The sequence below is a fragment of the Palaemon carinicauda genome, chromosome 6 (assembly GCF_036898095.1).
Source record: "Palaemon carinicauda isolate YSFRI2023 chromosome 6, ASM3689809v2, whole genome shotgun sequence".
Taxonomy (NCBI): domain Eukaryota; kingdom Metazoa; phylum Arthropoda; class Malacostraca; order Decapoda; family Palaemonidae; genus Palaemon; species Palaemon carinicauda.
In genome coordinates, this window is record NC_090730.1 from 7185801 (window position 1) to 7203146 (window position 17346).

The following is a 17346-nucleotide window of genomic DNA, read 5'->3' on the forward strand; positions in this document are numbered from 1 at the left end:
TGCGTACAGATCTAGATGCGACCAATCTAGAAAAAAGGCATCTATATGAATTGCTGCTGGATTCGGGATTGGTGAGCAATATATTGGGAGCCTCTTGGTCATCGAGGTTGCAAAGAGATCTATGGTTGGTTGGCCCCAAGTGGCCCAAAGTCTCTTGCATACATCCTTGTGGAGGGTCCATTCTGTTGGAATTACTTGTCCCTTCCGACTGAGACAATCTGCCATGACATTCAAGTTGCCTTGGATGAACCTCGTAACTAGTGATATGTTTTGACCTTTTGACCAGATGAGCAGGTCCCTTGCGATCTTGTACAACGTCAGTGAGTGGGTCCCTCCTTGCTTGGAGATGTACGCCAAGGCAGTGGTGTTGTCCGAGTTCACTTCTACCATTTTGCCTTGAAGGAGAAACCTGAAGCTTTTCAAGGCCAGATGTACTGCCAGTAGCTCCTTGCAGTTGATATGCATTATCCTTTGACTCGAGTTCCATAGTCCCGAACATTCCCGACCGTCTAATGTCGCGCCCCAGCCTACGTCCGATGCGTCCGAGAAGAGAACGTGGTTGGGAGTCTGAACTGCCAGGGGAAGACCCTCTCTTAGGCTGATACTGTCCTTCCACCAAGTCAGGCAAGACTTCATCTTCTCGGAAATGGGGATCGAGACCGCTTCTAGCGTCTTGTCCTTTTTCCAGTGAAATGCTAGGTGGTATTGAAGAGGACGGAGGTGTAGTCTTCCTAATGACACAAACTGTTCCAGGGATGATAGCGTCCCTATCAGGCTCATCCACTTCCTGACTGAACATCGGTCCTTCTTCAGCATGTTCTGGATGCATAACTGGGCTTGGCTTGTTCTGGGGGCCGACGGAAAACCCCGAAAAGCTAGACTGTGAATCTCCATCCCTAAATACAGAATAGTTTGGGATGGGACCACTTGTGACTTTTCCATATTGACAAGGAGACCCAATTCCTTGGTCAGCTCTAGAGTCCACTTTAGATCCTTCAGACAGCGACGACTGGAAGAAGCTCTGAGAAGCCAGTCGTCCAAATAGAGGGAGGCTCGGATGTCCGCTAAATGAAGGAATTTGGCTACATTCCTCATCAGCCTCGTAAACACAAGAGGAGCTGTGCTTAGGCCAAAGCACAGGGCTTGAAACTGGTAGACAACCTTTTCGAAAACGAATCTCAGAAAAGGTTGGGAGTCCGGGTGGATGGGGACGTGGAAGTAGGCGTCCCTTAGGTCTAAAGAGACCATCCAGTCTTCCCTTCTGACCGCTGCTAGAACCGACTTTGTGGTCTCCATGGAGAACGTCTGCTTTGTGACAAAGACATTCAGAGCACTGACGTCTAGCACCGGCCTCCACCCTCCTGTCTTCTTTGACACCAAGAAGAGTCGGTTGTAGAATCCCGGGGTTTGATGGTCCGAGACTTTGACCACCGCTCCCTTCTCTAGTAAAAGAGACACTTCCTGTTTCAAGGCTCATCTCTTGTCTTCCTCTCTGTACCTGGGAGAGAGATCGATGGGAGACGTTGCTAGAGGGGGTTTCCGTACAAACGGGATCTTGTACCCCTCTCTGAGCAACTTCACAGATTGTGCATCTGCGCCTCTCTTTTCCCAGGTCTGCCAGAAGTTCTTGAGTCTGGCTCCCACTGCTGTCTGAAGAAGCTGGCAGTCAGACTCTGCCCTTAAAGGACTTGGTTCCTTTCTTCTTTCCTCGTTTCCCTTCGGCACGAGCACCTCCTCTGCTGGAGGTTCTGCCACGAAAGGGCGGAATAAAACGGGACGCTGGAGTGTCCATCCTTGGTCTAGCTGACAAGGTAGGCAAAGGGGTAGCTTTGCGAGTGGAGGACGCAACAAGATCGTGAGTGTCCTTCTGTATCAATGAAGCGGCTATTTCCTTAATCAGGTCTTCCGGAAAAAGGCACTTGGAGAGAGGAGCAAAAAGAAGCTCGGATCTCTGGCACGGTGTAACTCCAGCTGAAAGGAATGAGCATAGGTTTTCACGCTTTTTAAGGACTCCGGACACAAAAGATGCAGCAAGCTCATTAGACCCATCACGTATGGCCTTGTCCATGCAGGACATAATGAGTAAGGAAGTCTCTTTCTCTGTTGGAGAGATCTTTTTGCTTAGGGCTCCTAGACACCAGTCTAAGAAGTTAAAAACTTCGAAGGCCCTAAAGATACCTTTCAAAAGGTGGTCCAGGTCCGAAGATGACCAACATATCTTTGAGCGTCTCATGGCAAGGCGGCGGGGAGAGTCTACGAGGCTTGAGAAGTCGCCCTGGGCAGAGGCAGGAACTCCCAAGCCGAGAACTTCTCCCGTGGCATACCAGACGCTCGATCTAGAAGAGAGTCTAGCAGGGGGAAACGTAAAGGCTGTCTTCCCTAAACTCTTTTTGGACTGCAACCATTCTCCTATCACCCACAAAGCTCTCTTGGACGAGCGTGCGAGGACGAGTCTAGTAAAGGCAGGAGTGGTAGACGGCATGCCTAACACAAACTCTGACAGAGGAGAACGAGGAGCCACAGAAACAAACTGGTCCGGAAACATCTCTTTGAAAATGGCCAAAACTTTCCTAAAGTCCAAAGAGGGTTGCGTAGACTTAGGCTCATCCAATTCTGATTGTGGTTCATCTATGTGTGCAGCAACATTATCATCAGAAAGTCCCTCATCCGATAACTGATGAGGAAACGGCAACGGAGTGGGTAACGGCTAGTTCGCTGAGTCCGGTCGCACGGGTGCATGCGTGACTGAGCCGGACGCAACGTCATGGAACTGCTGCCCAGTCTGTGAGCTGGCAACAACCATAGCAGCGCGGGGACGCACAGCGTCTACTCCAGACTGTCTGGACTGATGTGGGTGCGCAGTGGCAACCACACTGGGTTGCGGAGGTTGACGCACCGCGTCAAAACAAAACAACTCTGACGGTTGTTGAACCTCTCGAACGTCAACGGAGACCTCCGTGCGTCGCTTAACGTCAACATGCGGCTGGCAGATCACACTGGAACGCATGGGTGGCGGAACTCTCTCAACTGGTGTGCGTGAGAAGGTTACCTCAGCGTCCCCAGGACGCACAACCGATCGTGTGGAAGGTTGTGGGCTAGGTACTGCACTAGCTGGTGCGGCAGCAACCTTCTCCGCAGGAAAGTCCTGCATTAGAGACGTCAGTTTAGACTGCATGTCTTGCAGAAGAGACCACTTAGGGTCTACGGGAGCAGGTGCGGCGACAGACGGTGTTACTGTCTGAAGCGGTACCGCTTTGCCTCTCTTAGGCGGTGAGCAGTCATCGGATGACGGCAGCGAGTCCGAACTGACCCAGTGGCTACAACTGGGCCGTTGGACTTGCGCGGAAGGGACCGACTTGCGTTTTAACGGTCGTGAGACCTTGGTCCAGGGTTTCTTGCGAGAAACACCTTCCGAAGACGAGGTATAAATGGGCTCTCTCGTCTTAGTTAGGCAGGGGCGATCTTGGGTAGATACGCCCGATACCACGGAGGGAACGTCTGTTCGCTGATTAAAGCCTCTCGAACCCATTTGTCGTACGACATTGCTTCTCCCCTGGACTTGGGAGCTTGCAAGAGGTCCTGGACTAGGAGGACGACAGGCACGAACAGACGAACCCTCAAGCGCAACACTATCCACAACACTCTCACTCACTTTAACACTTCCCACTGCACTTTTGCACTTAAGCTCCATCACATCCGCCATGAGCTGATTACGGTCACTAGCAAGGGACTCAACTCTCTCACCCAGAGCCTGGATGGCACGCATCATATCAGCCATCGAAGGTTCCTGAGTGCCAGAAGGGGGGTTAGGAGCAACCACTACAGGGGAAGGAATAGGTTGTGGGGCATGAGGAGAGGATATATCAATAGAACGAGAAGAACTTCTCCTAACTCTGTCTCTCTCTAGCCTACGTGTATACTTTTGGAATTCGATAAAATCGAATTCCGAAAGCCCAACGCACTCCACACACCGATCTTCCAATTGACAGGTTTTATCCCGACAATTGGAACAAACAGTGTGAGGGTCGATAGAAGCCTTCGGAAGATGCCTTGAACAGTCCCTAGCATTGCACTTCCTAAATTTTGGGACTTGTGAAGGGTCAGCCATTTTGAATTGGTCAAAGGGGAATTCAAAAAAACTATCAAAAAGTCATCAACAAAGAATCCGTTATCAAAAAGAGTTCAAGGATTTGTGTGAAGAGAAACCCTGCACAGCGAAAGCTCAAAACTAGAATAAAGTACTTCACCAATAAGTTGTGAAAAAAACTCCAGTTTAGCAACAGCGAGTAAGTACGTCTTGTCGATAGCACGACAGAGAGAAAATTGAGTCTTTGTTTACATTGAGTACTGGGTATCTGGACGACAGATGGCGCTGTTGGGCACAACCGCAACCTGTGTAGCGATCGCTGGCGAGTTTTTACCTTAGAGTTGTCTGTCGGGCAACAGAGTTGCAGCTATATAATCACCGGCTAAGTTAAATATTGAAAACTAACAATACGCTAGTTCTATTTAATCTTTGAAAATAGTATTGATGATTTAAAGAACGAATACTAAAAAGACAAATATTTTCTTAAAAATTAATATCATCTTTTTATATTAAAAGTTAAATACTTATTATAAGTTAGACTTCCTTTTCATTCTTTACAAGAAAAAGCAAAGAAAATAATTATGCAACATATTACGTAGTACTATCTGTATGTTGCTTACGTCACACGATTGTGACGTCATAGAGATGGTGGAACGATCTCCGCCATCATGTTTAAAGAGTAGGGTCGTTAGTTTTACAGAAGGGGGAAAAACTCCCATTCCTACCTCTGTTAAGATACAAACTTAGTTAAAGCGCTAACACTCAGTAAAAATAAAATCCAACCAGTGAAGGTTAAAAATAAATTGTACATCACCAAAATAACTGTAATTTACAGGTTATAGCGAGTGAAAAATCCAACATCTTACCACTAGCACGGCAGGGAATATATGAGGGTTCCTGGAATGGTTCCTAGGTACCTCGCAAGGGCGCAGGGGTGGTACACCTGGCTATCCAATCGGTGATTGGCACGAGTTTCGAATTTTCTGCCGTTGACGTCGGGGACGTAAGCTATATAATTTATATAACTACTGGGTAAGTCTTATGTTTAAAATTGTATTTTACCTAGCTATACAAACTCAAGTACTTTAAAATAGGGCATAAATTCAATGGAGCTGCAAAGGCCACTGAATTCATTAACGATGTAGTTAATCAGAGACTCTTCACATTTGACCTTCGACTCAAGACTGAGAGAGGTGGTTCAGGTGGGATGTTTAGCTAAAAGAATCATGTTTGTAAAGCTATGAAAAAGACAAATTACTTTTAAGATTGTATATACACTTTTCATCCTTTAAAATAAGACTAACTAATTGGTGAGTCAGAAGTCCCCCTAGAACTGAACTGGTTGATTCTTCCATGGAAATGTTAGTCAGCCTGGTCCTGTAGAGGCACAAAGTATATGACTCCAGCAACCCCCTATCTGTCTATCATAGGGATGAATAGGCTCATAGGGCCTGGCCTGTACTAAGTAGACTGGTAGGCTATGTGGTCAAAGGAGGGAAACCTTACCCAAAATGAGACTAGCAGTCCTGAATGATATACCTGGCATATGATGATTACAGGGTTGGTATATATTCTGCAGGATGGGGGGAGATACCTCTCTAAATTCTAAAGAATGGAACTCAAAAGTGTAGTGAGTACCGCTTCAACCGTTTTTACCCTCAAAGAGTGGGGAAGGAAAGATGGAGAAGAGCCAGTCACTCCAGACTTAAATCTACATATCACCATAGATAAGATGCTTCCTGTCCCATGCGGGAGCTGGGCTGGCTACACAACTACTTCATCACCATCATATCTTATCAAGCCATCACAATAGATGCCTGGTTTAGCTACTACTCAAGCTTAGTCATGATAGAGCAATGGTAGGAAAAACACAACTACTTAACCAGCTACCACAGAACCAAGTGCAAAAGTATCAAGGGACTTGTAGGTATACTTTCACAGGTAAAAGTGCATGAAGGCATTTCCAAACCCAGGCCTTTAACACCTGGCTGACTGCAAGATCCTTCTTGAAGGCCAGGATGCTGCCTATACCCCTGGCCCAGGCAATCATCGACACTTTAAGTTGTTGAGGCATATGCCCTACGGATTGTCTCAAGAAGTCAGATAGAGATCGTGTTCCTCATCACTTCTTTCTTGGTTCTGGTAGTGCTAGGGAGAGAGGCATTGACATTCAGGCCTGAGGAGTCAAATCCCCTTCAAATAGAGCCACAGAACCCTCACAGACACAAAAGTATCTCATCTTGATTGCTACGCAATGCCTCACAGAGGGAGGGGATGGAGAAGGTCTAGAACCTGGAGTTATTATTATTATTAATTGCTAAGCTACACCCATAGTTGGAAAAGCAGGATGCTATAAGCACAGGGGCCCTAACAGGGAAAATAGCCCAGTGAGGAAAGGAAACAAAGAAAAATGTTATTTTGATGATAAAATAAATTTTTGAATATACTTACCCGGTGATTATAATAGCTGCAACTCTGTTGCTCGACAGAAAACTCTAAGGTAAAACTCGCCAGCGATCGCTACACAGGTTGCGGGTGTGCCCAACAGCGCCATCTGTCGTCCAGATACCCAGTACTCAATGTAAACAAAGACTCAATTTTCTCCTCGTTCCACTGCGTCTCTATTGGGGAGGAAGGGAGGGTCCTTTAATTTATAATCACCGGGTAAGTATATTCAAAAATTTATTTTATTATCAAAATAACATTTTTCAATATTTAACTTAGCCGGTGATTATAATAGCTGATTCACACCCAGGGGGGTGGGTAGAGACCAGCAATATATGTTTACATTATTATGAGCTAAGAGTTTTTATTTCATTTTAGAAGTTATCAAAATAACAAAAACAAAATAAATAGGTACCTGGTAAGGAAGTCGACTTGAACAATTACTCTGCCTTTTTAAGTACGTCTTCCTTACGGAGCCTCGCGATCCTCTTAGGATGCTGATCGACCCCTAGGATCTGAAGTATCAAGGGTTGCAACCCATACCACAGGACCTCATCAAAACCTCTAATCTAGGCGCTCTCAAGAAATGACTTTGACCACCCGCCAAATCAACCAGGATGCGAAAGGCTTCTTAGCCTTCCGGACAACCCAAAAAACAATAAAAACATTTCAAGAGAAAGATTAAAAAGGTTATGGAATTAGGGAATTGTAGTGGTTGAGCCCTCACCCACTACTGCACTCGCTGCTACGAATGGTCCCAGTGTGTAGCAGTTCTCGTAAAGAGACTGGACATCCTTAAGATAAAAAGACGCGAACACTGACTTGCTTCTCCAATAGGTTGCGTCCATTATACTTCGCAGAGATCTATTTTGTTTAAAGGCCACGGAAGTTGCGACAGCTCTAACTTCATGTGTCCTTACCTTCAGCAAAGCTTGGTCTTCCTCACTCAGATGGGAATGAGCTTCTCGTATTAACAGTCTGATAAAATAGGATAAAGCATTCTTTGACATAGGCAAAGATGGTTTCTTAACTGAACACCATAAAGCTTCAGACAGGCCTCGTAAAGGTTTAGTTCGTTTTAAATAGAACTTAAGAGCTCTCACAGGGCATAAGACTCTTTCTAGTTCATTGCCAACCATATTCGATAAGCTTGGAATATCGAACGATTTCGGCCAAGGTCGAGAAGGCAGCTCGTTTTTGGCTAGAAAACCAAGTTGTAGTGAACATGTAGCTTTTTCTGACGAAAATCCGATGTTCTTGCTGAAGGCATGAATCTCACTGACTCTTTTAGCTGTGGCTAAGCATACCAGGAAAAGAGTCTTTAAGGTGAGATCTTTCAGAGAGGCTGATTGTAGCGGCTCGAACCTGTCTGACATAAGGAATCTTAGTACCACGTCTAAATTCCAACCAGGTGTAACCAAACGACGCTCCTTCGTGGTCTCAAAAGACTTAAGGAGGTCCTGTAGATCTTTATTGTTGGAAAGATCTAAGCCTCTGTGACGGAAGACTGATGCCATCATGCTTCTGTAACCCTTGATAGTGGGAGCTGAAAGAGATCGTTCTTTCCTCAGGTATAAGAGGAAGTCAGCTATTTGAGTTACAGAGGTACTGGTCGAGGATACAGATACTGACTTGCACCAGTTTCGGAAGACTTCCCACTTCGATTGGTAGACTCTAAGGGTGGATGTTCTCCTTGCTCTAGCAATCGCCCTGGCTGCCTCCTTCGAAAAGCCTCTAGCTCTCGAGAGTCTTTCGATAGTCTGAAGGCAGTCAGACGAAGAGCGTGGAGGCTTTGGTGTACCTTCTTTACGTGTGGCTGACGTAGAAGGTCCACCCTTAGAGGAAGAGTTCTGGGAACGTCTACTAGCCATCGAAGTACCTCGGTGAACCATTCTCTCGCGGGCCAGAGGGGAGCAACTAGCGTCAACCTTGTCCCTTCGTGAGAGGCGAACTTCTGCAGTACCTTGTTGACAATCTTGAACGGTGGGAATGCGTATAGATCTAGATGTGACCAATCTAGAAAAAAGGCATCTATATAAACTGCTGCTGGGTCCGGGATTGGTGAACAATATATTGGGAGCCTCTTGGTCATCGAGGTTGCAAAGAGATCTATGGTTGGCTGGCCCCAAGTGGCCCAAAGTCTCTTGCATACATCCTTGTGGAGGGTCCATTCTGTTGGAATGACTTGTCCCTTCCGACTGAGACAATCTGCCATGACATTCAAGTTGCCTTGGATGAACCTCGTTACTAGCGATATGTTTAGACCTTTTGACCAGGTGAGCAGGTCCCTTGCGATCTCGTACAATGTCAGTGAGTGGGTCCCTCCTTGCTTGGAGATGTACGACAAAGCCGTGGTGTTGTCCGAGTTCACCTCCACCACTTTGCCTTGAAGGAGAGACTTGAAGCTTTTCAAGGCCAGATGTACTGCCAGTAGCTCCTTGCAGTTGATATGCATTGACTTTTGACTCGAGTTCCATAGTCCCGAACATTCCCGACCGTCTAGTGTCGCGCCCCAGCCTACGTCCGATGCGTCCGCGAAGAGAACGTGGTTGGGAGTCTGAACAGCCAGGGGCAGACCCTCTCTGAGGCTGATACTGTCCTTCCACCATGTCAGGCAAGACTTCATCTTCTCGGAAATAGGGATCGAGACCGCTTCTAGCGTCTTGTCCTTTTTCCAGTGAAATGCTAGGTGATATTGAAGAGGACGGAGGTGTAGTCTTCCTAATGACACAAACTGTTCCAGGGATGATAGCGTCCCTATCAGACTCATCCACTTCCTGACTGAACATCGTTCCTTCTTCAGCATGTCCTGGATGCATAACTGGGCTTGGCTTGTTCTGGGGGCCGACGGAAAAGCCCGAAAAGCTAGACTGTGAATCTCCATCCCTAAATACACAATAGTTTGGGATGGGATCACTTGTGACTTTTCCATATTGACAAGGAGACCCAATTCCTTGGTCAGATCTAGAGTCCGCTTTAGATCCTTCAGACAGCGACGACTGGAGGAAGCTCTGAGAAGCCAGTCGTCCAAATAGAGGGAGGCTCGGATGTCCGCTAAATGAAGGAATTTGGCTACATTCCTCATCAGCCTCGTAAACACAAGAGGAGCTGTGCTTAGGCCAAAGCACAGGGCTTGAAACTGGTAGACAACCTTTTCGAAAACGAATCTCAGAAAAGGTTGGGAGTCCGGGTGGATGGGGACGTGGAAGTAGGCGTCCCTTAGGTCTAACGAGACCATCCAGTCTTCCCTTCTGACCGCTGCTAGAACCGACTTTGTGGTCTCCATGGAGAACGTCTGCTTTGTGACAAAGACATTCAGCGCACTGACGTCTAGCACCGGCCTCCACCCTCCTGTCTTCTTTGACACCAAGAAGAGACGGTTGTAGAATCCCGGGGTTTGATGGTCCGGGACTTTGACTACCGCTCCCTTCTCTAGCAAGAGAGACACTTCCTGTTACAATGTTCGTCTCTTGTCTTCCTCTCTGTACCTGGGAGAGAGATCGATGGGAGACGTTGCTAGAGGGGGTTTTCATACAAACGGGATCTTGTACCCCTCTCTGAGCAACTTCACAGATTGTGCATCTGCGCCTCTCTTTTCCCAGGTCTGCCAGAAGTTCTTGAGTCTGGCTCCCACTGCTGTCTGAAGAAGCTGGCAGTCAGACTCTGCCCTTAAAGGACTTGGTTCCTTTCTTCTTTCCACGTCTCCCTTCGGCACGAGCACCTCCTCTGCTGGAGGCTCTGCCACGAAAGGGCGGAATAAAACGGGACGCTGGAGTGTCCATCCTTGGTCTAGCTGACAAGGTAGGCAAATGGGTGGCTTTGCGAGCTGAGGACGCAACAAGATCGTGAGTATCCTTCTGTATCAAAGAAGCGGCAATTTCCTTAATCAGGTCCTCTGGAAAAAGGCATTTGGAAAGAGGAGCAAACAGAAGTTCGGATCTCTGGCATGGTGTAACTCCAGCTGAAAGGAATGAGCATAGGTTTTCACGCTTCTTAAGGACTCCGGACACAAAAGATGCAGCAAGCTCATTAGACCCATCACGTACGGCCTTGTCCATGCAGGACATAATGAGCAAGGAAGTCTCCTTCTCTGTCGGAGAGATCTTTCTGCTTAGAGCTCCTAGACACCAGTCTAAGAAGTTAAAAACTTCGAAGGCTCTAAAGATACCTTTCAAAAGGTGGTCCAGGTCCGAAGATGACCAACATATCTTTGAGCGTCTCATGGCAAGGCGGCAGGGAGAGTCTACAAGACTTGAGAAGTCGCCCTGGGCAGAGGCAGGAACTCCCAAGCCGAGAACTTCTCCCGTGGCATACCAGACGCTCGATCTAGAAGAGAGTCTAGCAGGGGGAAACGTAAAAGCTGTCTTCCCTAAACTCTTTTTGGACTGCAGCCATTCTCCTATCACCCGCAAAGCTCTCTTGGACGAGCGTGCGAGGACGAGTCTAGTAAAGGCAGGAGTGGTAGACGGCATGCCTAACACAAACTCTGACGGAGGAGAACGCGGAGCCACAGACACAAACTGGTCCGGAAACATCTCTTTGAACAGGGCCAAAACTTTCCTAAAGTCCAAAGAGGGTTGCGTAGACTTAGGCTCGTCCAGTTCTGAATGCGGTTCATCTACGTGTGCAGCACCATCATCATCAGAAAGTCCCTCATCCGAGAACTGATGAGGGAACGGCAACGGAGTGGGTAACGGCTGGTTAGCTGAGTCCGGTCGCACGGGTGCATGCGTGACTGAGCCGGACGCAACGTCATGGAACTGCTGCCCAGTCTGTGAGCTGGCAACAACCATAGCAGCGCGGGGACGCACAGCGTCTACTCCAGACTGTCTGGACTGATGTGGGTGAGCAGTGGCACCCACACTGGGTTGCGGAGGTTGACGCACCGCGTCAAAACAAAACAACTCTGACGGTTGTTGAACCTCACGAACGTCAACGGATACCTCCGTGCGTTGCTGAACGTCAACATGCGGCTGGCAGATCACACTGGAACGCATGGGTGGCGGAACTCTCACAACTGGAGTGCGTGAGGTTACCTCAGCGTCCCCAGGACGCACAACCGATCGTGTGGGTGGTTGTAGGCAAGGAGCTGCACTAGCTGGTGCGGCAGCAACCTTCTCCGCACGAAAGTCCTGCATAAGCGACGTTAGTTGAGACTGCATGTCTTGCAGTAAAGACCACTTAGGGTCTACAGGAGCAGGTGCGGCGACAGACGGTGTAACTGTCTGAAGCGGTACCGCTTTGCCTCTCTTAGGAGGTGAGCAGTCATCGGATGACGGCAGCGAGTCCGAACTGACCCAGTGGCTACAGCTGGGCCGTTGGACTTGTGCGGAAGGGACCGACTTGCGCTTTAACGGTCGTGAGACCTTGGTCCATGGTTTCTTGTGAGAAACACCTTCCGAAGACGAGGTATAAATGGGCTCTCTCGTCTTTGTTAGGCAGGGGCGATCTTGGGTAGATACGCCCGATACCACGGAGGGAACGTCTGTTCGCTGATTAAAGCCTCTCGAACCCATTTGTCGTACGACATTGCTTCTCCCCTGGACTTGGGAGCTTGCAAGAGGTCCCGGACTAGGAGGACGACAGGCACGAACAGACGAACCCTCAAGCGCAACACTATCCACAACACTATCACTCACTTTAACACTTCCCACTGCACTTTTACACTTCAGCTCCTTCACATCAGCCATGAGCTGATTACGGTCACTAGCCAGGGACTCAACTCTCTCACCCAGAGCTTGGATGGCACGCATCATATCAGCCATCAAAGGTTCCTGAGTGCCAGAAGGGGGATTAGGAGCAACCACTACAGGGGAAGGAATAGGTTGTGGGGCATGAGGAGAGGAAATGTCAATAGAACGAGAGGAACTTCTCCTAACTCTATCTCTCTCTAGCCTACGTGTATACTTTTGGAATTCGATAAAATCAAATTCCGAAAGCCCAACGCACTCCTCACATCGATCTTCCAATTGACAGGTTTTATCCTGACAATTGGAACAAACAGTGTGAGGGTCGATAGAAGCCTTCGGAAGACGCCTTGAACAGTCCCTAGCATTGCACTTCCTAAATTTTGGGACTTGTGAAGGGTCAGCCATTTTGAATTGGTCAAAGGGGAATTCAAAAACTATCAAAAAGTCATCAACAAAGAATCCGTAATCAAAAAGAGTTCAAGGATTTGTGAAGAGAAAGCCTGCACAGCGAAAGCTCAAAACTAGAATAATGTACTTCACCAATTAGTTGTGAAAACAAATCCAGTTTAGCAACAGCGAGTAAGTACGTCTTGTCGGTAGCACGACAGAGAGAAAATTGAGTCTTTGTTTACATTGAGTACTGGGTATCTGGACGACAGATGGCGCTGTTGGGCACACCCGCAACCTGTGTAGCGATCGCTGGCGAGTTTTACCTTAGAGTTTTCTGTCGAGCAACAGAGTTGCAGCTATTATAATCACCGGCTAAGTTAAATATTGAAAATTAAATATTTTAAGAACAGTAGCAACATTAATATAAATTTTTCCGATATAAACAATAAAAACTTCAATCAAAACAAGAGGAGAAGAAATTAGATAGAATAGTGCCCGAGTGTACCCTCAATCAAGAGAACTCTAACTCCAAGATAGTGGAAGACCATGGTACAGAGGCTATGGCACTACCCAACAATAGAGAACAAGGGTTTGATTTTGGAGTGTCCTTATCCTAGAAGAGCTGTTTACCCTAGCTAAAGTCTCTTCTACCCTTACCAAGAGGAAAGTAGCCACTGAACAAATACAGTGCAGTAGTTAACCCCTTGGGTAAAGAAGAATTGTTTGGTAATCTCAGTGTTGTCAGGTGTATGAGGACAGAGGAGAATCTGTAAAGAATAGGCCAGACTATTCAGTGTATGTGTAGGCAAAGGGAAAGAACCGTAACCAGAGAGAATGGAGAGAAGGATCCAATGTAGTACTGTCTGGTCAGTAAAAGGACCCCATAACTCTCTAGCGGTAGTATCTCTCCGGGCAGTTGGTGTCCTGGCCAACCTAATACCTACCAATGCAACAATGGGTTCTGGGTTTTAGTTACGAACTCTGGCATAAAACTAAAAGTAACCTCCTTCCAACTATCAGCAAGAGTAACTAAATAAGAGCTTGTGTAACTCCCCTACTCTCTTCAATGATGCTATGGTTAACAAAAAAAAAAAAGAAAAAAAAAGTCTTTTGAGAATCAGATTTGTCTGACAACCTTCTCAAAGGCTTAAACAGGGTACACATAAGAACCTTGAGAACCAGGATCACATCCCATTGTTATCAGAAGCATGAGTTCTATGAGGGGGAAGCAAGATACCCAGAGGATTTCTTTGTCTTATAGGTAGAACTGGAAGTGGAGGAATTTTGCTTAGTTTTCTTTTTCCTTCTCTTGGAGAACCCTACCACTAAAAGGCCGACAACTCCCTTCACTCCTCACAAGGGGAAGACTAGCACACAGGACATAAAGAATAGGGATCCACATTCAGTTTGATTGTGAAAGTCCTGCAACATCGTTCTGGAATTCCAGGGCAAGACCATATGCCAATAAATGTTTTTTTTATAACATACACATATAATTGAACTGGAAAGAAAGAAAAATAATCAATAAGGCAAGTTTGTCGATCAAGAGTACATCTGAACTACTCGACGACGGAAATCAAAGTTGCTTCCTAGTGAGCTACCAGCCAGCAACTACTGATATCTCATGATAAATTACAACAGACAAGTTTCCAGCCTTTCTGAAATCATATCCCTATTGAAGGACGAAAGTTTATATCTGCGTAGGAACAAATTCTTTTTAAGACTTGAGATTTCTCACCGTCTTCAAGTACTATAACCACAGTGCTTACCTGTTTCATCCAATGCAAATAACCTCATTTCCTTTTCAATTTGTTCCAGTCTTTCAGTGGTTTGTCTCTCAGCATACTCAGCATCCAGAAGGGGCCCAATGCTCAGAGATACCTAGAATTTTTTAAACAATATCAATAAAGATTGGGTTTAAATCGACAAACTATACTGTACAGTACTGTATTATGTTGACAATTATAAAATTAAACAAACATACCTTTTCTAATTAATACACTATAATGTACTGTATCATATTGTCATTATTATAAAATTTGGCTTACACAGATTATCACTACTAAATAACATTATAAGGTTACAAAAATGCAATAAGTTTCCTGAAAGCAAATTGCATTTTACCCAGATATACAAACCTAAAAGCCAGAGTAGGTGTTCAAGCTTGATAAAATAATAAAATATTTACGGGTGTATATGATAAGTGTCCATGGGGTAGCCTGTGTACTCACTCTTTTCCTTTGGCTATAGGTACAAACATGAGGTTGGTTAGAGGAACAAAATTGGTACAAAGAAATTAAGTTTGTATTATTAGTAAAAAATGCAGCTCACTTTTAAGAAAGATTGAAGTTTATTAAGATTTTTAAACATAATAAACCAACATAAAATATACCAAATCTCCAATATTTAATTCACTGAGTTTCCACAGAACCTTGAGATGCACAAATTTAAATCTTTACTCATGATTTAATCTAAAGTCCTGACATAAAATGATTTCATTAATTTGAATGACTTCAGGCCATCTCTTGCATATTTTGCTCATAGATAAAGTGACTGTAAAGACTATTTTTCTTTGTTTATATAAGATTTTACATTTTTTTATTCAAGAAGACATATTGACAGCAATAGAGTAGTAATTTATTAGAAGGAAATGGGTGTTCTGTCATATAAATTTCATGAATTTATGAAAATATCTTCCAATAACTAACTCGAGAACACTATATCAACCGTAAATCACTGCACTGATAAACTCTGTTAAAAACTATAAACAGTATTTCCAACCTGTGTAGTTGTAGTAGCTTCTATCCCAGTTTCTATTCCAAAATCCGGCAATTCATTCAGGTCAATGGACTCCTGATCGCTGTCATACGCATGACTAGATAGGGACACCATTTCGAACGAATTCCTGAAAAATAATTATGCAATACATACAGTTCTGACGTTAACATAATTGAAAAAAAATATAAATGGTTAAAAATTCAAAATAACAGTTGATATACAAATTTGTCTACAAATAACATTACTAGAATTATTGACACAAGCCAAGCTGCAGTAATAATTGAAAAAGTGAGGATAGGAAGACAAGTTTTGGTGTCTAAGAAACAGGTGATTCCTAAAGAAAAATTCTCTCTGCGTAAAAAATAACACTTATTTTCAGTGCAAATAAAAACTTATGGAGCCTTTGTATATCAGCAGCCAGTTCCTCACGCGTTCATTAAAAATGGACATCAACTAACCTAAACTTTCCCCTCTAACCTAACCTACAAACCGTGTCCTTACCTACTTACCCGATGGGGGGCTAATACCTTCCTGCGACCCCCTTTACACTGCCGTTTTCGAAGTTAAACATATCAAATACAGGTGGCCGCTATCGTACATACACCCCAAACTTAATTATCTAAGAAATGATAATCAACGTAACGAGGTTATCGTGCACAGCTAAGCATGTCCTGCTTGCTAGTACATAGAAGCTTGATATTTTTCTTTTTCCACTAGCACAGTGAGCGCACGACGGAGCATAATCCATTAAATTTAGAAAAGAAAAAAAAATCCCCATTTTTAGATGGTCTATTGGCATTTTTGCTTATTTTCTGTAGAAATGAAAGCCACTTTCAGTGAAAACATTATTTACTACAGGAAGAAAATATTTTTCGTGTTCAAAATGTTTTTCCGTCCATCACTATAATTTTACTGTTTTCTTTATTGGGAAAATTTTATCTTTATCTGACATATGATATTAAGAAGCCAGTTTCACAATTTACGAAATATGATTTAGCATTAACCTTGCAAGGAGTGAAGCTGGTGTGACGGTCTGAACGATCCCCAGGTTTCAGAATTTTCCTTGACATTGTACAGTATAATGGTTCTTTTCCACCATTAGCTCGCTTCGCTCGCATGAAAATAAAACATCAAGCTCGTATGTACTGGCAAGCAGTAATGTTGAGCTGCGCACACTAACATTACAGGAAAATAAAACATCAACCTCGTATACACTGGCAAACGGTAATGTTCGCGCATGCGCAGATTATCAAGGAGAATTTTGAGACCGGGGGATCGGTCAGACCGTAACACCGGATAGGAAGCCAACATAGGGCTGAGATTTAGTCTTAATAGGGTAAGCTAAGGATACGACGGTCTCACGGCAAGTCGATGAAGCCTCCGGTAGGCAAGTCAATGAAGCCTCCGGTAGGCAAGTCGATAAAGTCTCCGGTAGGCAAGTTGGTGAAGACTCCAGTAGGAAAGTCGATGAAGCCTCCAGTAGGCAAGTAGTTAAGGCTAAGGCTCCTTGGTTAGGTTAGGTTAGGTGGGGACCCTTAGGTTACGGTGAGGACCCTTAGGTTAGGTGGGGAATCTTAGGTTAGGTGGAGACCCTGGTAATTTGTATAAGAACAACTCAAAAGTACCTATAAATACACCATGGAAACAGTATTTTTACTTATAATATTAATCTATAGTAAATATGTATCTACAAATTAATTACTGACCTGATCTACCACAATCAAATTAATTCAAGTTCTGGTTCAAGGTCTGGGGGTGAGGCGTTGCCTTTGCAACGGCGCCTCCAAAGTTTATCTTCTTACACTGTTTTGTCTTTTCTTCCACATCAGATTTAATACATCTTTTTTCTTTTCTATATTTGTTTCACTAAATAAAAATAATACCACTATTTACTTTAGGTCTTCCTCGTATTGTTGTTGTAGCTCAATTACTTCATTCCTTTCTTTTCTATATCCC

At 44.9% G+C, this 17346-nt stretch overlaps 1 protein-coding gene across 2 annotated transcripts in view; it reads right to left on the bottom strand.

The window, feature by feature from the left end:
- LOC137642406 (uncharacterized) overlaps nucleotides 1–17346 on the bottom strand; it is a 96118-nt gene extending 78772 nt beyond the window's left edge. The window contains exons 1-3 of one of the 2 annotated variants that reach the window (XM_068374949.1): nucleotides 17106–17346; nucleotides 15394–15517; nucleotides 14382–14493 (exon numbers count right to left, since the gene is read on the bottom strand). In XM_068374949.1, the coding sequence (XP_068231050.1) occupies nucleotides 14382–14493; nucleotides 15394–15504 (223 nt within the window). In that variant the 5' untranslated portion in view covers nucleotides 15505–15517; nucleotides 17106–17346. Of the gene's footprint in view, nucleotides 1–14381; nucleotides 14494–15393; nucleotides 15518–17096 lie in introns of both variants that reach the window. The other variant, XM_068374947.1, reaches the window with a different exon arrangement.